The 26,244-nt window shown below is 38.1% G+C and overlaps 2 protein-coding genes across 9 annotated transcripts in view; one reads left to right on the top strand and one right to left on the bottom strand.

Moving 5' to 3' along the window:
- The window catches only part of LOC137192301 (CD276 antigen-like), a 43,890-nt gene that overhangs the window by 15,972 nt on the left and 1,674 nt on the right, over positions 1-26,244 (bottom strand). For 5 of the 6 annotated variants that reach the window (XM_067602880.1, XM_067602877.1, XM_067602879.1 and 2 more), the window contains exons 2-6: positions 6,200-6,259; positions 5,862-5,905; positions 1,115-1,465; positions 720-1,010; positions 108-197 (exon numbers count right to left, since the gene is read on the bottom strand). In XM_067602880.1, coding sequence (XP_067458981.1) covers positions 108-197; positions 720-1,010; positions 1,115-1,465; positions 5,862-5,905; positions 6,200-6,259 — 836 coding nt within the window. Of the gene's footprint in view, positions 1-107; positions 198-719; positions 1,011-1,114; positions 1,466-5,861; positions 5,928-6,199; positions 8,277-26,244 lie in introns of those variants that run through there. The other variant, XM_067602878.1, reaches the window with a different exon arrangement.
- Positions 12,593-26,244, top strand: part of LOC137192305 (exosomal polycystin-1-interacting protein-like) — a 30,175-nt gene continuing 16,523 nt past the window's right edge. The window contains exons 1-2 of one of the 3 annotated variants that reach the window (XM_067602892.1): positions 12,593-12,992; positions 23,050-23,189. The gene's annotated coding sequence lies outside the window, so the exon portion shown is untranslated. Of the gene's footprint in view, positions 12,993-22,767; positions 22,910-23,049; positions 23,190-26,244 lie in introns of those variants that run through there. The other 2 variants (XM_067602891.1, XM_067602890.1) reach the window with 2 other exon arrangements.

Here is a 26,244-nt window from a genome sequence, read left to right as displayed (position 1 = left end):
GTGGTATTTGAGTTCATGGTTTTTCACAAGTTGATGAAATCTTTATATCCAGCAACAAAAAGATAGCAAATAACAATCACAATAGAGAATAAATTGAAGTTACTCACATTTTCTGTAGACAAAATACACAAGAAATAGAAATAATAGGGCAGCAATGACTCCAATTGATACACCTATTGTACTCAGCAGCTCCTCACCTGTAAATTAGGAAACATAACAGAGTAACAAATTATTTTAACATGTTGCAATAATATAAACACATCTTTGAACACGTCAATATCTGCTTTTTGTTTGTCTTCTTTGTTTCTTTTAATGTTTAACATTACCTGTCCAGGGACTGCAGCTGAAAATTTGCCTTTTGGCTAAATCTGACTCATTTACATCATGTTGATGTTAATTAATGTTTGTTGTCCCTGATAAATAAATAAATTGATAAAAAAAAAATAAATGCACTAATTGCTTGCTATGTATTACCACAACTAAATATTCCACAAGCTGCCCAAATCTTCAGTTACTTATGTAATACAGAAATCTAGAAACTGAAACTGCTTATAGTTTATTTAAAGTAAGTTTCATTATAGTTTATTAATGGTGAATTGTGTTTACTAGAATTACAGTACTGTTCAAAAGTTTTAGGAACTTTAGATGTTTAGATTATAATGCAATACCATCAGGGAAGCATCTTATTATCTTTATTTATCTGTATCTGTATCACTCACCAGGAGCATCAATCACTGTGGTGTTCTCAATCTGCTGTTTGGAGCGAGGGTTATACACGAGGCAGGTTACAGACTGCAGCTCTTTGACACTGACGGTGCTTGTGACAGAGAAGGTTTTCTTGGTTGGATGCTGCTGATGGGACGTCTGAGCATCCTTCAGTTTCAGTTGTTCACCGCTGGATTTATTTTGACCAGTCCATGACACTTCAGGTTCAGGGTATCCTCCATGTGCCATACAGGTTGCAGTGTTTAATGTGCTGTTAATGGTCAGGTTAAGATCTTGGTAGGCAGCTGTGGGTGTGTCAGAAAGCATGATGGTTTACACACTAGAGATATTTATAGTATTTTGATGTGTATAGATTTTGGTTTGAAAGCAAGAAACTACTATTCCATACCTGAGACCTGCAAAGAGGATTCGCACTGATGTTCAAGCGGTTTTGTAGAATAAAAACCAACAAAGGCCGAGAATGTTTTCTGGTCATCTCCAACACTAACATTGTTAAGTCTAATAGAAATATTTCCAGAACTAAAGTCATTATTGAAGACTTGACACCTGTTCCTGTATTCATCAGCTACTGGCACTGTTTTCTCACTGATATGCCAGTGGAACAAAAGTTTGTCAGACCCATCCTCCTGCCAGTAAAACCATTTGATGCTTGTTGAATTCACTGGTAGTGAACAGGGAATCAGGATGGACCCTCCAACAGTGGCATTGAGAGGGACAGGTATCTGACCCACGATGGGTGCTAGAAAAGAAAAGATTGAGATACAGTAAGAGTTGTTAGTAAGAAGAGAAATGATGTCATCCTGACTCATCAAAACAGTGAGAAACTCAAAGGTAAAAACACATTGAAACATGCACATAAGAGGCTGAATTTCAAGAGAATCCTTTCTTCAGATGTCAAACTGTACAGGAAGGGTGTCCTGCTAATTAAACTTATGCAGGCATTTAGCTCCTTAATTTTTTAGATTTGATGCATTCTGTGTTAATTTGGAAAGAAAAAACTGTTCTCTGTATTTTTCTCTTAGTATCTTACTGCCAGGTAAACAGCCCCCCGCCACCTGCCTCCCTCTGGACAAGATACTTGGTTCCTGCTAGCTGGAGCACTGTGTACTATCATTGTTAGTTTTACACATTGTAGGGTTCAATTCGGAAGGCTAGATATAAATTAACAACTTATAATTGCAGTGTGAAAACAGTCACTCAGCTTCAGAATACAGTAACTCCCCATATAGAAACCCTGTCTCCTAGAAATTACATTTATATACCTGTTTTCTCAATTACGTTGGCAAACATAATTGCTGCCTGGATTATGTTCACACTGTAGGAGGAAGTCCCTGCATGTTTTGAATGCAGACAGTACAACCCTCAAACAACAGGCCAGCTCTTTCATCACATAAGTGAGATTTCCAAACTTTTCACTGACCAGACCATCTAAACAACATCCTGCAAACAGAAAGGATCAGATGAGGAACCCTTCATCTCCTGCATGGTCACTAAACCAGACCACTGACCCAAACTACCTTTGATCCTTCAAGCTACCAGAGCCAGCAAGATGATAAGACCAATTCACACACCAGTATGCGCTGACAGTACCACTTCAATAACCAACACCACCACTTGCTTGCATAACTCACCTCTAAGAACGCACACACACACACAAATGTAGCACATAGCCTGGACCCCTGCAGTTTTCAGTCAGATCAAGGACTGTAAAACACATCAACTTACAAATGTAGTTTTAGATTTTGCCTAAGAACAATTAATATTGTATGTTTGTATGTGTGTGTATATCACCCAATATGTCTGCTTTAATTGACTTGCACTCACTAGCCATAGCCTTGTGTACCAGTTTCCCCTTTCCCTTGTGTCTTGTTTGTAAAATGTTGTAATGTTTAGTACTTGTTGTACTGTTTGTTATTGTGCTGTCATATGTTAATTGTGACCTGCGACTGCAGATGAAAATTAGCTATAAGCTAACTGGTACAGTACGTCAAATGGTAACATTTATGTTTAACACTCTACATGGTCCCAATAAATAAGACAAATAAATAATTAATAATACAAAGTATGTAACTAAAAATGAACTTGTTGGTCTTTTCTTGTGTTTGCATCTCAGTCACTTAACCTTAAACGACCTATATCCTTGCAAAATCATAATTAAGATCAATAACAACCATCATTCTAATTAATATCTCAACAAGAAGGACTATTTCCCTATTATTATACCTACTCTTATGTGAGGTATGTTGCTGGACGAATAATTCACATTTGAAGCATGCAATGATAATTCATAATTCCCCCATTAAATCATAAAACTATTTGTGTGCACAAATTCCTACAGCAAGGTGTCATACCACTGGTCCGACAGCCCACTATTTCGAAACTCCAATAGTTAAAAATGTCCCATTAGACTGAAAGCTCATAGTCCGACAGCCCGATATCCCGAAAACAAAAGCCCACTGCTCCGAAAATAAACTGTGATGACCCCTGTTGTCATCTGGGAGTTTATATGGTCTCTGATCGGTGTCTCTCCCCTACAGGTGACTAATTACCTTCACTCAATGCACCTGAGCCCGATACACTGCTGTTCCTTAAGCCACAGCTACAGTCTCTCTTAGACTCTCAGCTGCCTTGCTGCTGCAGCTCTTTGTCCTCTCTCCCTATAGGCACCGGTTTGTTTTGCTTTCATGCACTTTACAACACTCACACACCCATATTCTTCACTCATGCATCACATACTCTACTGATTTCCACTCCCTATACTCTAAATATTTAATTAATTTGATTTAATAAATTATCTTTTGTTAAACATTGACATGGTGTGTTTCTCTTTTGTTGTGGCCACTTGAGCCAGGTTATAACAACACACTCTCCCTTGAAGTGCGAGTGATCATTTTAACCCAAACCACGATATTTCCTTAACCCTAACCAAGTGTTGTTTGTGCCTTAATCACAGTATTGTCACTCCATAAAACATACGTCTTTTTTTATCAAGCACATGAAAATACACAAAGATATTAAGTTTAGCAATATGTTAATGAAGGTTTTCCTTCGACAGTAGGAAACAGATGAAGACTTTATTTGCCTCGTCATCAGTAACTTAAGCTGTAAATGAACTTTTGAAACAGACGTTTCACAATTCACTTAGTTCTTCTAATAAATTTGGCGTCATGTTTCACAAAGCAGAACTCTGATTTAATGAAATCACGTTATAAAAATTGCAGAGCAACGGGCCTTCGAGACAGTGCGCTTTTGTTTTTGGGATAATGGACCATCAGACTGATGGCCTTTCAATACAATGAGACTTTTTTTTTAATTATTGGGGTTTTGGAATAATGGGCCTTCAGCCCAATGTTTGCACACAAAGCGCTACATCTAAATATCCCATCGGCCGCAGAGGGAGGAGGTCGGGGTGGATGGAAGATATCCACTAGATTCAGCAGACTCAATTACTGAAGCATCATATTAGTGTTTCAGTGTTCATTTGGGCATCTGATTATTGTTTTAAGACAGACTTGAAAAACTGTGAATCTATCCTTTGACCAACATGTTTATCAGAAAAATGTAAAATCACCAAAATGTGGAGAAATATTGTTTTCACTAGATAGCAACAATATGCAGAATAGCCAAAGAACACACGGCTGTTTTTTATTATGTTTAAATTAAATAGCTGCTGGAGAAAAAAATGTATTTGCTCCAGGGTAATATATTTTTGTTTTTTCATCATCATAAAAAACAATCATATCAAAAATTAATCAAAATATCTGCAACTGTATGAATTTCCATCCTATTGACACAAACATGTTTCCTCCACAAACATCTATCTGACCGTAACCAGTCTGTTCAGCTCCTCCATAAGGAGGCGCTCTGGTAGTGGAAATATTGCGATATGTTGCAATATGGATTTTTTTTTTGTCCCACCCCTAATAACTAGCAAATGTTTGGAATTTTTACTTTAAAAAAATTGCTAAAACAGTTATTTGATTGTCAAAATAGTTGCTATTTAGTTTTCTGTCAATCATCTAATCGATTAATTGTTGCAGCTCTACTTTAAAACACAATGAAGACTGTTCCTGATTAATGAATGACTGTGGTCTATCATAAAAAGGTGAATGATAGTTCAGTTCCTGTTCTTTCATTGATAACTGGCTGTTTTGGCCGCTGTGGCACCTTACACTGAACTACTCTCTTCAGACTAAGAAAATGATCGCTGTTACAGAGCTGCGAAGTGGGAGGAGCTATTTCGGGTTCCCCTCCTATTCATTTTTCCCATAGAGACTGTTACACGACTCACACTTGGAGCACTTCTACGGCTTGGATCGGCATTAAACTCTTCCAGTTAGGTCATCATAATGTTTACAACTTCAGTGATAAAGCATTTTGAATTCATTATACTCTGATTCATGTTCACAGCTTCTTCTCCATAGCAACAGCAGCTGAAGCTCATGGGTATTGTAGTATTCTTAGCTATCATGCCATGTCAAAAATCACGGACAAAATGTTATTTTTCAGAAACAAAGTTGAAATAGTTGAAGCTAGTGGTTGTAATATAAACCTGTAGGATCATTACATTATCTGGGAGAGTCCTGTGTTTCTATGTTTAGTAATATTGACAATGTCGTTTAAAGAAAATGGGAATACAGGATGGGGGAAACACTGCTGGAACCAACAATCCCTCCAACTTTGCAACTCTATTATTCTTTTGAGACGTTTCTAAACAAACTAACATGACCGTAATCTTTAGAGTGAATGTCAACCACTGTGACATGTGACTCACTGACCGCACAGAGGAATAAGATATATCAGGCTTTGGATATGCACACAATACTTTTAAGTACGGTGAGTTTGACTCTGCATGTGAGATTTGTTGACAATAAGAAAAATATAGAAAATCTCAAGACTTATCCCTTTAGGTGTTTCATTAAATTAGAGGAGGCTGAGAGTCTGAAAAATGCTAAATTTAAAGAAAAAGCAATTAAATTGATTGAAGGAATTCTTGTTGTGGATGACCTGTGTTGTCTGAGTCTCCATGACACTGACCTCTGCCTCTATACAAATGATCACTGTTTTGACACATCATTTGGTAAAACTACCACTTCCCTTTTATGCTGTGCTTTCAAATGATTCAGTGAACTTACCACACAGAAGTAAAATCAAGAGGCTTGAAGAAGACATGTCTGTACTGGAAAACAAAGATAAAAGATCTTTTGGTGTCATATTGTGACAAAAACACATTACCAGTTTCATTACTTCATATATTCATTAAGTTTTATTATCAGTCAGACTAAATGTTTTTTGACACATAATATGCAAAAAGAGACAAGATCATACTTATTTCAAAACATGAAAATTCTTCTGAGTGAAGAATTTAAGATACTTCATTCCAGCTGTTTCCTTCAGTGTTGTCACTTATTAATCCCAATTCATTCAAGTTCATTATGTAAGTGCAACTTTCAAGAAATGAGACGACACTTACCAGAAATACATCTCACACACACACGAGCAGCTGTTCCTCCACTTGGCAAGTTCACCTCTGCTATTAAAAAAAAGTGAGAGATAGTGAAACTACTTGCAGCAGCCCAGTGGCTCCTCCTTCCTTTTTGCCAACCAATTGGGTGTAACTCACAAATCAAGTCATGCAGAGGCGCGCGCACACACACACACACACACACACACACACACACACACTTGAATGCTTTCTGCAATTTACTCTGAATAAGAGCTTTCATTATCAGATCAATTCTGTCATGTAATGTGACTTTAAAACATAGTAACACTTTACAATAGGGTACTAGATCTGGGCGATATATGAATTAATTTATCAGTATTTTTGTTCTTGCACAATGTGTAAAAATGTGAGTTATTACAACATGCAGAAAAAGTTGAACACTGCTATATCAGCCATTCTGAGTCATGACAGTCCTGTAAACTGATATTAATAGTTACAGTACAAAAATCATATTCAAAACATCTTTATTATCCACTTTTGTTGTTTTTGTCTTCAGCTTGCATGACAGTCAACATCAGATACATCACATCATACAAATCATATGTTAGTAAAATACATTTTACACTCTGAACTGCTTAAAATGATTTGAAATAATTTAAATTAACTCAAGACCAATTTAAGAAGCGCCAGGTACATGAGATTCAAAGCAATATCGTCATGTCCGTTCATTAACTGATGTATGGTATGTGGAAGGCAGGAGCTGAAAGTGATGATACAGGAGATGTCATATGTCCTCTAAGATTTTGTCTGTCATTCATACAAACATGCACATCTGCTGCTCCAGGTGGCCGGCTGCCTCTGGCTCTCTCATAGTGAATTTAACAAAACACTGATCTGTTCTCTCGGTTTGTGTTTGTTGACGAGGTATCACGAGGTCAAGGTCACTTTTATTGTCTCAGTGACGTGAGGTATAGCAGGCAGCAGGATCCAGTCTGGGATACAGGCAGTAAACTCACTCTGAAGGTAAATAAAGGCCGAAGGTGCTGCAGCAGACTAGAGAGAGTTGTCCCAGTTGAGACTGATAAGTCTCCCTCAGCTAAATGTACAAAGGGAGCAGCGGCAAGACAGGAAGATCATACTATGTGATATGAATTATCGCTGTCTGGCAACATTGCTTTTACATTCATAACATTTTTCCCAATCACTTGCAGGTTGTCACACAGAATTCAAATGTCAGTTCACTGAGTTAGGCTTGTTTGTCTAAATGGGTTAAACTGCTCTTCTAGAAAGCATGTGTAAAATACCCACATGTAAAAATACTTGAACCAACTGTCACAACCATACAAACATAACTTTCATAAATCTCTGTAATCTGCCATTGTTATTAAAGAAGTAATGAATATTTAGATTCAGTAACATGATCCTCCTCAGTTTTTTGTGTGACTTTTCTCATGTCATTTTCAATGGAGGAAAGTAACTTAGTACATTTACTCAAGTACTGTACTTAAGTACAGTTTGAAGTACTTTTACTTGAGTATTTCCATGTGATGCTACTTTCTACATTTCAGAGGGAAATATTGTACTTTCTACTCCACTACATTTATTTGACAGCTTTAGTTACTTTTCAGATGAAGATTTGACACAATGGATAATATAACAAGCTTTTAAAATACAACACATTGTTAAAGATGAAACCAGTGGTTTCCAACCTTTTTGTCTTTTGACGTCTTACAAAAAGCAGTGTGTAGTCGGGGTCACATTTCACATGTCTATGAGTTGTTAACAGCTCCACCAAATAGTGATTTTTCCCTCTAAACTTCTCACATGCTTTCATTTCAATAAATGTTCAAATGATCCAATATTTCAGCAAAAATCAAAGATTAGAGAAAAAGTCCAAAAGACACTGTGACCTCATTGGCCTGAAGGGAATTTGCAGTAGTTTTACTTCCCTATTTACAGGAAGTCATATTATTCTGTTGTTACTGTTAATGATGCTTCAGTCGTGCCAGAAACTTGAACATGATGTGGTTTCAGTAACTCTATGACAGATTTTGACAGATTTTTAATCCTGTACAATGGCCAAAAGCTATGCACTGTGTACTCAAACACAAGATCATTGGGTCTGAACCTGGTGCTTTCTTGTAAAACCTCTCTAGCTGACAATAAAAGCCAGGGCAGCCCCTCCTCCCACTCAGCTTTTAGCTCAGTACAATAAGTGCAAATCAAAAAATTCAAATGCTGGTGAAATCACTCTAGTGCCCCATGACTCTGAGGATGATAAATTGAAGACTTATGTTTGATCTGGAGCTGTTAAAGACCCCAAACACAGAGATTAACTCAGCCTTACTGCTGATCTGGCAGACATTGCACACAGAGGATATGCAGCTGGATATCTAGTCGAGTGACACATTACCGTTAGGAAGTAGCTACAGCCAGACTTTGAACGAGGCAGCGGACCAACACAGTCAATTATGACGTGTTCAAATGGCTGATTTACTGCTGGAATGGGTTGCAACAGCGCGGGTGTAAAAGCATGATTTGGTTTTTCTGTCAATTGGCAGATGTGACAGGTCTTTATGTATGTGGAAATGTCCATTTTTAAACGTAGCCCAAAAAAATGATGCAGGAGAAAAAGTTTTAAAAAGCCACTGTACACTACCTGCTCAGCACCAAACAGCAAACAGACACAGACTGTAGACTAGCTGGTGAACATAGTGGAGCATTTAGCAGCTAAAGAGCCAGATATTTCCCTCAGGAGTTGGTAGAGAGTAAAAACAGAGCTAGAAGAGAGTAAATATTGGACTTACATTCACCAGGTGGACAGAAACACGACTCCACATGAATGATAATGTTGCTCTGTAACTGCTGGATGTGGAAATGAACCATTTCAACATATGAAATTAAAAGCTGACAATGTGTCAGTGGTTTGTTCACTTCTTGTTTCTGCTGCAAACAAGTTGACAAAAAAAATCAGTCAGTGCATACTTAAATAAAAGACTGAATGATTAGTAAAAAAAAAAAAAAAAAAAAAAAAGGCAAAACAACCATATAATTTCCATTGGATTTTTCCAGCTTGGACCATTTAGGGATTAAGCTCATAACATCATCAAATTTAGAGGTTCTTCATGGTAAGCAGGATGCAAACACACACAAATCACACACACACACACACACACCCAGAGTGAATATTACCTTATCAAAAGCATCAGCTGGGATAACATGTTCATTCAGCATGTGTAGATATGATCAAAATCTAGTGCCTCAAGCAAAATGTAAAAGAGAGTGTTACAAGTGAACAGGAAAACCAAAATAAAGGCACCACTTTGTTCTGCCTGACTGGTTTTTCATGGAGGATGAAAAACACAAACACAAACCTACTGGACCAGTGTTTATCATTCCTACTGTATCTCCGCCAGAATCAAATAAAGGTTAAAGACAAATAGTCACACTGGGTGTGTGAGAGGATTTTCAGGTTGGTTGTTGTGTTGGGAGCAAAACAAGCCTCGAGGACACCCACACACCCTCTCTCATGAAGACCAGGGCTCTTCACAGAGCGCGGTCTTGAAAAAGAAACTATAGGACGTAAACTGCCAGACGTCATTGCTGGGAGATTACCGACACAAATGTGGAAGTGTTTGTTGTGCAGTCAGGACAAGAGGGCAGAATCGGTGCTGCCTATGCAGTCTGTGTTCTCTATTTTTTCATGTCATGCTCAACTCATTTTACAACGAAAATAACATGAAAATAGTTCCTTTTATTATATCCATTTTCCAGTCCTGCACCCAGGCAGTCCAACCCACTTCAGGGCAGAGGAGCAATTTTTAATCCCTCAAAACAGTCTTCAGCTCTCTTCCTGTCAGGATGCATGGAGCATGTGGCCTGAGAGGCAAAATCCAAGGCAAAAGTCATACAACATCAAGTACACACATCATCTTTTTGCATGTCTGTCTGTCATGGAAGAGGGATCTTCCTCTGTTGCTCTTCCTGAGGTTTCTTCAATTTTTTCCCCCATTAAAGGGTTTTTTGGGGAGTTTTTCCCTTATCCAGATGAAGGGTCTATCACATATATTGGCTGTTTCCCTGCATGGGCCCCAGTTTTTCCTACTACGAACATGTAGCATCTAGTCGGGGTTGTACATACTAGGGCTGCAACTAATGATTATTTTCATCATCAGTTAATCTGCATATAAATTTGTTGATTAGTCGATAAATCACTTTGTCTATAAAATGTCAGAAAATACAAAAAATTTCCTTGAGTCCAAGACGACGTCTTCAAATATCTGTTTTTGTTCGACCAACAGCTCAGAAAGCAAAGATTTTCTGTTTACTACCATGTAAAAGCCAGTAAAGCCGCTCACATGCAGCTACATGCTCACATTAGAGAAGATGGAACAAGAGAAGATTCTGCATTTTTTATTAAAAATGGCTTAAACAATTAATCCATTTAAAACTTTTGCAGATTATTTTTCTAGTAATTAATCAATAAACGGGTTGTTGCAGCTGTGGTACATACCAATACACACTGTACTCTATATAATACTGTATGTGTGAACCTTTTATTCCTGAAAACAGTGGTGTAATAGTGTGTAAATTTGAAGACATTTTTGTATTTCAGCTCATGTTTATACTCTTGACTCAGACATGGATGTTTTGTTTTGTACGTTTCATTTGGTGAAGATGCAAAACTTAACCAGAAACACTGTTTGCTCTTTGGTATTAAAACTGTTGTGCTATTCATGCAAATAAAGATCATCTTGTTGTGTTACCTGTTGCACACAGAGACGTCACTACTTTGCATCAAGCCTGCAGTTTATCACATGTCTCACTCAAGCTTGTAAGAACATGTTTAACTCCATTCAGGCATTTTTTACAATATGTCGTCACACAGATAGAAACTTTAAAATGAAAGTAAAAATACTGAGTGACAGACACACCGTGACGAGATAATTATATCGATACCGACATGCCACCATCTATGCAAACATCTCTTGGGAGGTAGAAGGAAACAAGGAAATAATGGACAAAGTATTGTGTGTGTATCAAAGCCTGATATATCTTATTCCTCTGTGCTGTAGACCTCCATTGTTGTCCAAAAACTATTAAAAACACATCAGTGAGTCACACCGCTGCACTGGGTGACATGTTCATTCATTATGAAGAGTTTGGTCACGTTAGTTTGTTTGAGCATGTGTAGGAATGTAGTTCTGTTTACAGAGCTTTGCTAGCTTGTTGTGCTACATATCACAACCTCTTGACTTCGTTCTACATTGTGCAATGTAAATAATTTTAGTATAAAGTCAGGGGGTTGTGATATGTAGCACAACAAACTAAGGTGACCGTAATCTTTGTGGTGAAGGAACACAATGTGGCTCACTGACATATTTTTAATAGCTGTTGGACAATAACGGAGGTCTACAACACAGAGGGATAAGATATCAGGCTTTGATACACACACAATACATGTTAGTAGATCAGTTCATTGTTGGTTTGAATCTGCACATGGGATTTATTGACAATAAGAAAAATATAGAAAATCGCAGCCTTATCCTTTAACAAGGACTGTGCATATTAATAAACGTTGCTATAAAAGCACCAGTTATGCCTGGGACACACTGGATGCGTGAACCTCAGCAGTACGTGTGCGTGTGTGTCGCTGAACTGCTGCGTCTCTCACGCTTGCAGCCACTGGCAGCCCTATCTTTCTCGTGTTACCTGTCTGTGGCAGAAGCGCCGCAGCAGACACGCTTCCAGTGTGGACGCTGCAAGCGTGAGAGACGCAGCAGTTCAGCGACACACACGCACTGCTGAGGTTCACGCATCAAACTAATCTTTTAAGACTGGCCTCTATCCTTAGACCCTTCATCTGGATAAGGGATAAACTCCCCAAAAAACCCTTTAATGGGTGAAAAAAATGGAAGAAACCTTAAGAAGAGCAACAGAGGATGAATCCTCTTCTAGGATGGACATGAAAAAGATGATGTGTGATGTGTGTCCCAGGCGTTAGCCAAGAGGCTATTTTTTGATCTGGACAGATGTTACAGAGTCACCTTTAAAAAGGAATATGAGATTTATAATCACAAAGTTAGTGAGATCATGTATGCAGTGCAATAACAAAAAGAGAAAACAATACTTATGTTAGTAAAAAAAACCACAGGACGTTATACTACATGGTCATGAACAAATGAAAACATGCAACACAGAAACTGTCACAATCCTGTGTCTCCCCAACCAGCTGCCACTTCCTGACGGGCTCTCTCCCTGTGTGTGTGTGTGTGTGTGTGTGTGTGTGTGTGTGTGTGTGTTTCTGCACTTAGACTCACCTGCTCCACCCTGTATAACAGAAACACATAATACCAGACATACAAAGCAATAAAATAAAATTGGAAATATTCATGTTTAGTGTTTTTTATGTATGTGATCAAGTTTTTTAAATTTCTTTTTCAGACAGGAAAGCAAACTATGAGACAGAAAGCAGTGACTCACTGCTTTTCATGTTGGCTTAATAATGAAACAAACTGGTGGAGTTGCCGTGGTTACGGAGAAGGGGAAGGAAGGAAAACAGGGGAAAAAAAAAGAAAGAAAGAAAGAAAGTGAGTGGGAGAGCTGGGAAGAGAAGAACTGAGAGGGGGAGGAGGGTGACGGGTATTCAATGCCTGACTTGACTAATTAACTGACCCTGTGGAATTTCAGCTCGACTCCTCGGAGATGTGAAAGCTCCTCACAGGCAGAGATGAAGGTAGAGAAAGTCATCCGGGTTGATTTTAGAGAGCAGAAACGCATAAAATAAAAGTTGGAGGTCAACAGACTCATTGTCAAAGAGGTACGTTGAAGTTCATGTTGCCCTGTGATTGGATGGATTGCTGTTTTGATGTGTGTGGGAACGATGCACCACACACTACAGTGTTCATTTTGGCACCTTATTTCCATCTAGTTTTAGTCTTTTTTGGTCATGTGGTTGATGTTAGTCTTAGTCGAAAGTTACTAAAAATAAAAAAGGTTTTTGTCCTGCATTTTTAATTTGTTGCCTGTCTTCTAACCATTTTGAGGCCACCATCTTTGTTTTGCAGTCCCCATGGTTACAGGTTGTTCTTGTCTAACACGAGGTTGTTGTAAAAGGTCAGTGTTGACTTGTTGATGCCGACATTAATCCTTGAACTGATTCATTCTCTCTGATACCAACAGGAAATAGAGCCAACTGACGGTAACGTTAGCTTGATAATGCTACGTTAGCTTAGCTTTTTATAAATGTGGTCCTGCTGCCTGCATGTTTTCACGGTTTCTGCAGATGTTTTGTTGCTGCTTCTTGTTTAATTCTCAGTGGATTGTAGATTAATTTAGTCCATAAACGTGTTCATATAACATCATATAACATTACTGACAGAGGCAGAACTTCACTGAATGCCTCTTATGAACGCTCTTATTATTATCTTGAGAGGCTCAAATATGGGATAACATAGTGATATTTTTTCAGTGAACATCTAGAGGAAGATTTAGATGGTCGACTGCTGACATTAGTCCTGGAACTGACTCATTTCTTCTGATGGCAACAGGAAAGACTGAAAGTCAACATTAACTTGATAATGTTGATGAATGTGTTCGTGCTGCCTGCGGGTTTTCCTTGTTTGTCAGCTGTTTGGTTGCTGGATTGTTGTTGGATGACTTTAATCCATAAATCTGTTACTGACGGAGACACAATGTTTCTGAATGTAAGATACTGCTTATTAACGGCAGGACAACATGTCAAACAGCTAATAAACAGCTTATAAATTTTAAATTAACACAGTCATTAGTTTATTTGTCATTTAGATTGTATTCATTGATGATAAACATTTCATCATAGTTGTAGTTTTAAAGGGTTTAGTTTTGTTTTTGTTGTGAAAATATTTTTCGTCATAGTTTTCATTGACTGAATCAAACTGGTGCAGAACATGCTAATCTTTAATCTGCAACAAATGTGGCAGCAGCTGAGGATAAACTGTGCTGTATGATGAATCTGATTAAAGATTTGAATTTGGAGCAAGCTCGACTGTCGACTGAGACAAAAGTGAAACAAAAAGATCTGACAGCTCAGGACATCTGTATGTTTGGGCTAACTGCCACTTTTCAGTATTGATGCGTCATGTTTCAGATACTGTCACAGTCTCTGCCTCGTCTGTTTATCCTCAGAGTCAACACCAGCTACTTTCTGTGCAAACTGTTTAATCTCCTTGCAAAAGTCAGTCTGTTCTCATGAGGTCACAGAGACTCAGTTTCAACTAAATATTTAAACCCAACTGTTTGTTTTAGATTATTTAAAGTGAAGAAATATGCTATTCTTTTCTGAGACATTACTTTGTTGTCACCAAATCTGTTTGCTCCTGTTCAGTAGCTCCCCCTGCAACTAAAGGGGCCATAATATGCTTTTTGTAACTTTTTGTTATTCATATCCTGTTATGATGTCGGATATCTTTGCTAAACTTGGTCAAAAGGTCCAGAACTTGAGGTGAACATATGTAAAATTGCTCCCTGCAAGTCAAAAGCCAGGGCTTCCTGCTCTGAATGCTTAGTTTGCCGACATTTTTTAAAACCTTGCCAACGAGCTGATGTTGGCTTGTTGCACATACCCATAAGCAGCTGCCCGTTCCATAGCCTTGGTTGTTAAGGTTTTTCCATGTGTTGTTCACATTGTCCACTCTCTCATATTTTGGATCAGATTTTGGCTCAAACATGTGTGATTATATTTCAGAATTTGACATATTGAGTAAAGAATGAGAAAAGGTAGTGAAATCCCACTATCATAGTTTGTTTTATGTCATTGAAACAGCTTCTCAGGTGGCCAGAAGTCAGCCGTTAAGGGAGCCTTAAAGAGACAGGAGCTAAAACGGCCTGTTTCAGACAGAGGCTGAACTGAGGGGCTGCATAAAGGGCCAGTAGAAGATAAATAAGGAGTTTTTAACTGGAAATCATGCAAAGATATTCCAGTAGAGCCCCATAAACATGAATAAATTCAGACCTGGAAATGTGCATGATACATCCCCTTTCACTGTGATCTGAGGTGACTACGGTGTAAATCTTTTATCCATCACATTTACTTAATACTCGAACCTCAACAAAATAATGCACCAACAAGCACTTTAAGATAAACTGTCTAATATTTTTTCATCAAATTATTTAAAAGTTAAAATCTTACTTCGATTGTTATATTCTACTGTCTATATCAGTACAACAGGGTGAAATATGCAGGTCAAGAAAGAACGAAGTCATGTTTTAAACCACTATTGAGTTCCTACATCCTGATTCAACCGCAGCGCAGACGTGTTTCCTCTCATAACACTTTCAATTTCATTTCTGAGTTAGTGGAATAAACTTTCAGTTCTCAAACAACATCTAAACAAACAAGAAAGGTAAAAGTAAAAATTGCTTTATTTAATCTCTTCCTTGTTTCTGTTGTAGTTGTTGTAAAGGCTGCTTGTTTCAGCTAAACAGTGTCACAGCTGACCACAGAAAATAGAAAAACACTGAGTCAAATAAGCACAGAATGCATTTATTGTTGCTTTTATATTTAAAAGGTTGCATCTCAGTTGTTCTCATCTGTTTTCTACAACTGTGAAATTACCCTCAAAGCTTTTTACTGTAAATCTCCTGTTTTACTGAGCAAAGGCAGTGACGTACATATTGTATGTAATGTGTCACAATGCACTTCCGCCGTCTGCACAACAATGACGTGCGTTTTTTTTAAACCGCACAAAAACAAATGTGAGACTGTGGTTAAAGTGATTTCTCCTCCTCAAGACTTCTGAGAAGCACGACTGCATGAAGTCATGAAGAAAGACTTCCAAAGAAGTTTGCTTGAGTGGGACTTCCATGGTTTATGTTTTATGTGTGTTGGTAATCAGCAACCACAGTTCAGCAGAAAGAGAAGCTGGCAGTAACGAGCAGCTGGCAACTTTCATCGCCAATGTATATGAATAAATATGAATAAATGATTGATTTATTGAACAGGACAGTGTGCAGTATTAAGCATAAATGATGCACTGCACCGCAGTTAGCTTGAAGCTAATTTGCATCCGTAGTCCATTATAATCAAAACATACAACAGCACAACAACAAACAGTACAAAGCAAAAAACAAACACATATTACAGATAAATATATACTGTATATAACAGATCTATCATCTGAATTTAATAAATAGCACTCAGCAGCAGAAATGACTTGTGTGTCCCCGAAGTGAGAGAGGTGCTGTGTGCATTTACACACATGGAACAGCAGCTGTTACATAAATAATTGTTTATAATCATTAATTATCACAGACAGATGACAGACAGATTCTAAGTTTACAGCCCAATTCAAATTTATACAGTCAAATTATTGGTAACATTGAATCCACACACTCCAAAACTCCAGCTGGTTGTCAAAACTTGGCAATTCTGGTGTAATAAAAAGCTCTGAATGAATCCCATGACCTTTATCCAGACTTAATCTCTCTCTTAATCTCTGTGGTGAAATGATGTTTCAACACCAGCAGGTTATACAGAAATGAAACAAGTCTATTTCTTTGTGCTGATACAGACATATTGGTGAGAAATCTTCCCTATCTTCCATCAGGGCTTGAAAATATGATTTAAAGTAAGGTAAAATAAAAATATTTTTAAACCTTTATTCAATTGCAGCAAAAAAAAATAAAAACAAAAACATAATAGACTCATATTTTTAAATGGCACTTGAATATTTGGCATTTTAGCAAGAATCACCTGTTTGGCAGCAGTTCTAATGTGGGAAACACACACACACACAAATATGTGCATGAAAATCTCATTTTGACAGAGTCTGATGAAGCGGGGTACACCAGGCTCTTTAGAAAGTGTGTCATTTGTATCGCGTTGGCAGTTTTGACAGTAAACTTGTCGTTGGGAAATCTCATAGAGAAAGAGGTACTGCAACCATAAGTTAGCATGAGGCTATAAGCTTAAAACAAACACTGGATATGCAGACAGGACTCCTACTTCCTCCAAGAAACAGTCCAGCATAGGTTCCCATGAAAAGCTACAACCTGTGTTTTGTACAGATTAAATAAACATGATGCAACATTATAACGTTACTGAGCTTTATAGGTGCTTGTAGGCAGATTTTGTCACAGCTGCACAGAACCCTGTTTCCAGTCTTGATGATAATCCATTAAGTAGATGTTAAAAAGCTGAAAACTGATGTTTGGGATGGACCAGGACGATGTCTGGGCCTCCTGGGCTGTTAAATTATTCAATTCTATCTCCTCTGTCTTTTTAAGTTATTTGAAATTTTGAAATTCTTGGCTCAAGATTGAGCAGTGTTGAGGCGACACTCGTTAATACGTCACATCAGAAAGTCAAATCAAGTTTGCAGGAAGCTTCAGAGCGGTTGTGTTTGTGTTCGGCACATTTTACAGCGTCATAACAAGACTCAGCACGCTGCAGGATTTTTTATTTTTTCCATCTTCAATCTTTGGATGAAGTTTTAAAACATGGTTTCTTTCTGTTACTCAGCTAAAGGAATATAATAAATCTGTGCTAAAGCTAAGCTAGAGACAACAGACTACATTTAAAAAAAAAAAAAAAAAAGACAACATCCTGTTGATGTGCAGCCCCGTCTCTTCAGTCTGCATACAAATAACACGACTTTACATTTTCAAATTGCGTGCAGTGCATACGCCAAAGTTCAGTTTTGCATGCGGGTGATACACCAGTCCTCCCCAGAGAAGTGACGTCATATATTGCAACTTTCTGTCTTTTTTATAAGGTGATTTTGTCTTATTAGGAGGAGGAGGCGGGTTGGGTGGATAGCTAGATATGGAGCTGGTACAGCCAGAGAGCACTGTTCGAGACCACCAACAGCACATTTTAACCATCACATACGGGCATTTTAACGGAGATTTTAACTGTTACGTCAGGGTTTTGTTGTTATTGTTACTGCATTTCATTGTTTTAACCCAAACCATGATCTTTCCCTAACCAAGTGGTTTTTGTGCCTAAACCTAACCAACGGCATGGTGTTAAATGACATGCAAAAAGATTGAAAATGCAGCCTGCGTGCAAAATTGGACTTTGGTGTATGCACTGCATGTAATTTGAAAAGTGTAACGTTGTGTTATTTGTACACAGATTGTCACGAAAGTAGCCCAAATGCAGAGACGGTAGGCGAAGCAGGTCTGAAGAAAACTTCTTTATTTAGAGTAGCTGGGGGGTCAAAAAGCAAAACTGACAGCAGAGCCAAGCAGAACAAGCTGAACAGGATTGACTGAGACTGAACATACTGAACAGGCTGTACAGAACAAAACAAAGGATCCAACAAAGACTGAACAGAAAACTAGGATTTAAAAACTAACTGAGCTAACCAGGAGATGTGGTTCAGGTGGGGAGATGGGCAGAGAAGGTCAGGAGAGGGGAGTGAGGTGATAAAACAGAAGGACAAACAGGATAGGCTGATAGGGAAACACAGAGCAGGGCAGGACTGACGAGGCTGATGAAGGGCAGGTGAGAGGAGGAGCACATGAACACAGGAGGAGTGAAGGAACACACAAGGGAAACACACAGCGAACCAAAACCCAGGACACACAACACTCAAACCACAACCCAGCATAAATCACTGTCTCAGAACACATAAACTTAGGTACACCACAATCTAACCGAGCATGTAAGAAAGTCTTTCAAAGTCAAATGACATAAACAAGCTAAACCAAATGACCCAAAGGACTACACAACATAAGTGTAACAGTAAAACCCAAAGAACACAAAGAGTCCCAAACCATGAGTCCATGACACAGAGTGTTAGACTTCGTTGGGACGTCTCAACTGTGCAACAGCAGGTTCTTCCCCTTGATTCAGGATCAGACTCTGCTTCATAGACAATATATACTGTCTTACATCTTCAGCTGCAGACATTATTGCAAGTTAACCATGGATGTATAAAGAGAACTGGATACAGCATAAGAAGCAAGGCCCTGTTCATCAGAGCTGCTTAGTGGTGCGTGAAGCCAAAAAAGCTACTTCCTAAAAACATACTGCACATGTTCTATGGGCCCAATGCACCCATGGAGCGTGCTCAGTAGCGACCTCCACTGGGTGAGACGGCTAACCTCTGGTTTAGCCCCCCAGCTAACTTGAATGGGGATAAAATGATTCAATCGTGCGGCTCTTCTAGACTTTCGAAATGTGAAATGTATCAAATTATGATAGCAAAATGAATCATTTCATGGGAGTTGTGATGCTCAAAAAAAAAGATCTGCTGATTTACAGACGTCTCTTTCACAGTGTAAGTCTACAGGAAAGGGTGTTTTTGGGCCCAACAGCATCATGTGACGTTGTAATTACACGTTTTAGTCGCTATGTCAAACTGGCTTCAAAGCCCTGTGCTCTTCCTGTATCCAGTTCTCTTTATACATCCATGAGGTAAACATGCTGCTGCATTCATTAGGTAGTATCGTGATTGGCTGAGGGTGAAGGTGGCGGCCACACGGAGTAGGTGCTCATTAACAATGCAGATTTTATGTAAATAGCTTTGGAAATAGCCTGCTGAAGAACAGAGGGGAAACTGAGCTGTAAGGAAAGATGGTTTTAGAGAAATCTAAACAACTTTTGGTGAGTAAAATGTCACAGAGATGTTTAAAATAGACTCAGTTTTTCAAAATGAGTCAAAGGCCTGAATACTTCTTTAATCTTTAAAGTCCTCCTCCACTCAAAAATGTTTTTCCTCTTGTTCAGTTGTGCAGTTGGATGTTTGAGCTTCACTGTGCAGGATGATGTATGTGCAGAGTTTGACACTATAAGACTGTTTTCACATTCATCTGCTGAAAGTGGAAAGTTTCTCTGAGATCACTGAAAATCAGATTTTCAGGGCCTACGAGTATAATTTGTGTCATAACAAATACTTTGGAGCCAAAGCTGGTCCAATATTCAGCTTAGACAAGTTTGATGTGGAAACTTGAAGCCTGCAGTGCATAAACACTGAGAATGGACTCAACAGTGAAGTAGGGGACATCTTGTGTCCAGCAGGAAACATATTTGCATATTTCTAAATTCTGGATTTTTTTAATGAGGGCGAAGGAGTAGATGTCATCAAAAAGATTTTAACATTATAATTTAACTCTTTTTTTGTGGAAAAACTATATCAGATACAAATGATTATTCAAAGTAGAGTATTTTATATATAACTCAAAACATGTCTGGAGGGGATCTTTAAGATGCATCACAGCATATGTGAAAACTTTGACCTGCTGGTGGCGCCAGAGGAGAAGTCAGAGGATCACCAAAGTCACGAGGATTCATCGTCTGGGAAACGTGATAGTCTGTACCAAATTTTGTGGTAATCCATTCAGTAGTTGTCGAGATATTTCAGACTGGACCAAAGTAGTGGACCTTGCCCTCTTTGAAAGTCCAATACGACTACAGGCCTTATAAAATGAGAATATCTCAGTAAATAATGCACCAGCTGCCAGCTGGTCTCCTCCCAGCATCACGGTTCTGGAAGCACTGGGTGTTTGGTGCAGCTCTGCCCCTGGCTGCCATGTTGTCTGTTTTGGCTAGTATGGGAACCCAACAGGAAGTGATCTCACTGCCCGAACCCTCAAAAAAAGAAAAAAAAACCAACACAAAAACGAGCCAGTTTTCCATTTGCTCTGCTTGGCCTCTGTTTGGGATCTGGCGGTTATGGGTTGTTGTTTTTTTTTTTAACTTTGATTCAGATTCAGTTGCTACCAACAACAGCTGTTGCTGTGCAAATATTAACCTGTTTTTCAACATGACCTTAGCTCACACTCTACCCTAAACCTCCAAACCCGGGCCAAAACAGACAACACACCCTGTTCTAACGCGGATGGGAAACACACTCCATTAAATGTTCTTTATGGTCAATTGCATTAGTTTTGTTGCTTGTTTAAATAACCTCTAATGTACCGTCAGGAGCATGTGTGGATGTGGTGAGTCTCAAGATTCAGTACTTTATTGCCATAGTCTATTATGCTTTGGTGTGCAGGCTGACAATAAAACATGAAAACAAACCGATCGTGGTCACACAATAAAACCATAAAATAAATGAATAAAACCAAGTATTCTATGACTAATAAAACCGGCATTCCTATAAGGATGTGATCTGCATAATGTGTACCGTTGTGTATCATCCTGAACAGTAGTGGAAAGTAACTAAGTACATTTACTGAGGTACTTGTACTTTACTTGAGTATTTCCATGTGATGCTACTTTCTACATTTCAGAGGGAAATATTGTACTTTCTACTCCACTACATTTATTTGACAGCTTTAGTTACTTTTCAGATGAAGATTTGACACAATAGATAATATAACAAGTTTTTAAAATACAACACATTGTTAAAGATGAAACCAGTGGTTTCCAACCTTTTTGGCTTTTGACGTCTTACAAAAAGCAGTGTGTAGTCGGGGTCACGTTTCACATGTCTATGAGTTGTTAACAGCTCCACCAAATAGTGATTTTTCCCTCTAAACTTCTTCTAAAACAGCTTCTTACCTCAGGAGGTCAGAATCATGAACATATTGTTCTTCCAGCAAACAGACCCACTCACCCTCTCACACCTGAGTAGTGGTCACTTTAATATTGAATTATGAAAAAAACATGCACTTATACCGGACAATTAAGATGGACATTTAAAAGATCTTAAGTGCATTTGAAAATGCAGTTTTAGCACCTTATTCGTTTACTTATTTATACATTTTATTACGTCTTTTAGTGTGTCTTTTAATTTATGTTTTCTGACATTATTTTAGGCACATTGTCTATTTTTCTTTTGCACTGATTTGGACTGAGAAGACCAACATTTCGTTTTTATGCAAGTACACAAATATGACAAATAAGGAATGTAATATATATAATATATCATCCACTGCTAAATGAGTACTTTAATACTTAAAGTAATTTAGCTGATAATACTTTCATACTTTTAGAAGAAAAAGTTCTGATCATAAATCTGTTTTTTTTTTTGTTTGTTTGTTTGTTTTGTTTTGTTTCTGACTTTTTCTCTAATCTTTGGTTTTTGGTGAAATAATAATAAAATAGAAATAATAATAATAATAATAACATTTATTTAAATAAAACCATGTGAGAAGTTTAGAGGGAACAATTAACCACCCACAGACATGGACAAGGAGACACAACTACAAGAACTATACTATACACGAGCTTACAAGACAAAAAGGTTAGAAGTACTGGTTTTATCTTTAATCTTGTATTTTATAATCATCATCATATGTTTTAATAAGTGTCATATTTTAATCTGATTCCAGCTGTCAGATAAATGTAGTAAAATGAAAAGTACAATATTTGCCTCTGAATTGCAGTGAAGTCTAAAGTGTCATAAAATGGAAAAAAAAAAGTTCCTGACAATTGTACTTAAATGCAGAGTTAATGTTACATTCCACCACTTAAATATGGTTTGTAATTATATTAACAGCAAACATTGAGGAAAGTATCAACCGGGTGTGAATGAATAATATTTTGTCGTTTTTCACCACAAGATGGCAGCATACCTCTCTACGGGGGGAAAATATCTGCGTTTGGAAAATGAAAGGCGGCTCCCAAAAGAGGAGGAGAGAGAGGGGCTGAGGAGTGAGTGAGGGAACTGGGAGAGGGGAGGGGGGAGAAAAAGATGAGAAGAAAGGAGAAAGAGAGTGACACAGAGAGAAAATGGACAGGAGTGTTTGTGTCTGTCACGCTGTCGCATCTGAAGAGAAATTTACCAACCCAGACTCCAGAAAGTAAGACTGTTTCTATCTCCCTTCTTCTTCCCCTCTCTCTGTCATTTAGACTGTCCTAATGATCTCTCTCTCTCTCTCTCTCTCTCTCTCTCTCTCTCTCTCTCTCTCTCTCTCTCTCTCTCTCTCTTATGCGTTGTCAGATAGACAGATGAGATTTTCCAGTCAACCTGCAGACAGATGTGGAAGCAGCTGCTGCTCTCGTCGCATGAAGAAGCTGGATAGTTCAGCCTGGAGCCAGACGGCAGCAGCATGCCACCTTAACCAGCACTGAGCGCTCCACGTAAGTACACGTGCTGTCATGCAGTCGGCTGTTTTTTCTGCTGCTCATACAGAAAACATGTGTGTGTGTGTTTGTGTGTGTGTGTGTGTGCTGCTGCTTGATGTCTCACTCTCTGTGCTGCTGCTCTACATGATGATATTTGCATTTCATACTGCTGTTAGCTATAATCTCCCAAAAAACTGACTTTGATTGAAAAGTCACAAACATTTTTGGCGTGGGAAGTGACTCCTCTGGTTATATTTGCTCACAATGAGAGACAGCTGGGTTGTGATGTAATCTGCCAGCTCAAACCACAGATTCTGGCTGAGTCGCCTGATAGGAAAATGAACAGTGCTGTTAATCAACTGCCTGTAACCACACAGCACATCCTCCACAGACCAACTACTGGTCTGTGGAGGATTTTTTGTGTGTGTGGCTTAAATCTATGTATAACTCTAAAAGTCAGTTCACATATTTCATCACTTAACGCTGTTTTTTTTCTGGAAGGTACATTTGTGATCTGTAAAAACCCAGAGGGTTATTTAAAAACATTGCAACACTTTTTTTCAAGGTATTTCAAGAACCCTCAAACACTTTTCTAAAAAAAAAAAAAAAACTATAAAGTATGATTTATCTGCTGCACATAAAAAAAAAAAACGTTTTACATATTTCTCCAGTTGCGACTGTATTTACTCCTCTGAACAAAGCTGGAAGACAGGGATAGAACTGTAAATGGAAAAAAATATGAAATAATGGAAGGTGATGAATATTAGAGCTGCAACAAATGATTATTTTCATTTATCATTCAGTTGATTATTTTTTTGATTAATGGTTTGGTCCATAAAATGTCCGTAAATGGTGAATCATGTTGATCACAACTCAAAGATATTCAGTTTACTGTCATAGAAGACTAAAGAAACCAGAAAAACCATTTAAGAAGCTGCAACCAGAGAATTTAAACAAAAACAATTATCTTAACTAATCTAATCTGAATTTAGTTTAAACTACACAGATTAAAGAATTAGATTAAAAAATACTAAAAGAAAGTAAACTGAAAAAAAATTACTAATCTAATTAACTAAATTAACCAAAAACCATTTCAACTCATTTGTTTTGTAGTTTTTGATCATAAAACAGTTGATCAGTTTACTAAATCTCCATGAACCTGAATTATGTTCACAACTGGGACCTCTCATCCATACATCTGTACATATTTTATATCTATACCTCCAATAAATGTATTTTAATACAGTTTAACTAAAGTCATCTAATCTGAAGTAATCTAATCTTATTGTGGTACAACTGCTCATTATTTGTGACGCTGCAGTACTTGTTTGCGCAGTGTTGTGACCCAGAAAGACACATGCAGGCTGTCAAACTCCTGCTTAAGTACTGCTGCTGCACTGTGTCTCACACCCAGGAGAAACTGTTTGGAAAATCAAGTGTTGCTCTTCTTCTGTCTGACCAAACTAACAAGAGAGGTCTGGAGATGAGGCTGTTATGAGACTCTGGAGTTTTGTTTTACAGCCTGTTAACTTGGTTCTATTGTACAACAGTCAATAAAAATAAACCGCCTGCAGGACTAATGCAAGAAAAATGCATGAAGAGGGGAAGTCCTCAGCAGCTGCCACTGTGTATGCATGTTTGGTGAAAGCCTGAGATAAGGTTATAGACACATACACAGGCTACGTGAGTAAACACAATGGAGTAGACGCCATTATGATGGAAACAGTCAATTACATGAGGTATTCCTTTGTACAGTATTGACACATCCTACATGTTTACTGGCAGACTTAAAGAGGCTATAATCAATATGTTTCATAATAAAAGCGTCTGAGGTTGGTTGTGACTCATAGTGATGAACCTACAGAGATTTATCAGTGACTGTGCAGCTCCTCTCGGCTTTACGGAGCTTTATAGTGAGTTTCAGCTCATTGTTTATCTGTTCAACTGCAACTTTACTGTTTTGGTTCACTCTCAGGGCTCTCATAGCGTCATTTTGGGCCGCAGCAGGCAGCTGTTTTCAGAGAAAAAGCTTTAAAAAGCTGCTGTACACTACCTGCTCAGCACCAACTCAGACACAGTTAGCTGTAGACTAGCTGGTGAACATAGTGGAGCATTTAGCAGCTAAAGAGCCAGATATTTCCCTCAGGAGTTGGTGGAGAACAAAAACAGAGCTAAAAGAGAGTGAATATTTAACTCACATTTACCTGCACAGAAGCACTGAGTGGAAGATAAACTGTTATTTGTCAAGCAATAGCTACAGCACATTACCTCCTCCTGAAACCGCACGTTGTTGTTTTCACATTTCTGTTTGTGTACATGTTAAACAGATGAGACATAAAATGGTCATTTGTTAGAAGCTGGAAGGCATATTTTGAACTATGGACAGAGTCTTTATGCTAAGCTAAGCTAATCGCCTGCTGGCTCTAGCAGATACACCTGAGGGGTGCACTACGAAGCGAGATTAGTGGTTTAGCGAGGTACGTTGAGCATAAAGCCAGAGTTTTCAATGTCAGGAAGGTGGCTCTCTTTTAACCTGGCTACATCACCACGGTAACTTATACTGCAAACTTAACCTGGTCCGGAGCAGGTTATGTTCCGAGTTTCAGTTTAAATCAGCAATAACTAACTACCTTCACTAACTATCTGATTTGCTGCAAAGTCTGTTTAACACTGCTGGTACTGCAGCTATTAGAACACCGATTAGAAAATTGGTTCATCTTTTATCAGACTTACCATTGATTTGATATGTCGTAATTTATAATGGTGCAAGAGGTCAGGGTTACTTGTGGGATGGGATTTTGTTACAATATTTCAAATAAAAAATAAACAAAAAAACAAACAAAAAAAACTCATGAAGAAATACTTTGAACAAAAAAAAGATTAATCTATTGATATTTATCACAGATAATATTCAATCTATAATATTAATTTCACTTTGATTTGGCCAAAATCTAAAGTGATTTCCACTGATCCTTCATTATGGGACAGAGTCAGACCTGAATGCACTTCTTGAGTATAATGTTTAAATCTGCTGCATCAAGTTTAAAGTTTAAGAGCTCTGGATGTGGGA

This window comes from Thunnus thynnus, chromosome 11 (assembly GCF_963924715.1).
Source record: "Thunnus thynnus chromosome 11, fThuThy2.1, whole genome shotgun sequence".
Classification (NCBI taxonomy): Eukaryota; Metazoa; Chordata; class Actinopteri; order Scombriformes; family Scombridae; genus Thunnus; species Thunnus thynnus.
This window is presented reverse-complemented; position numbering and strand designations above follow the sequence as displayed.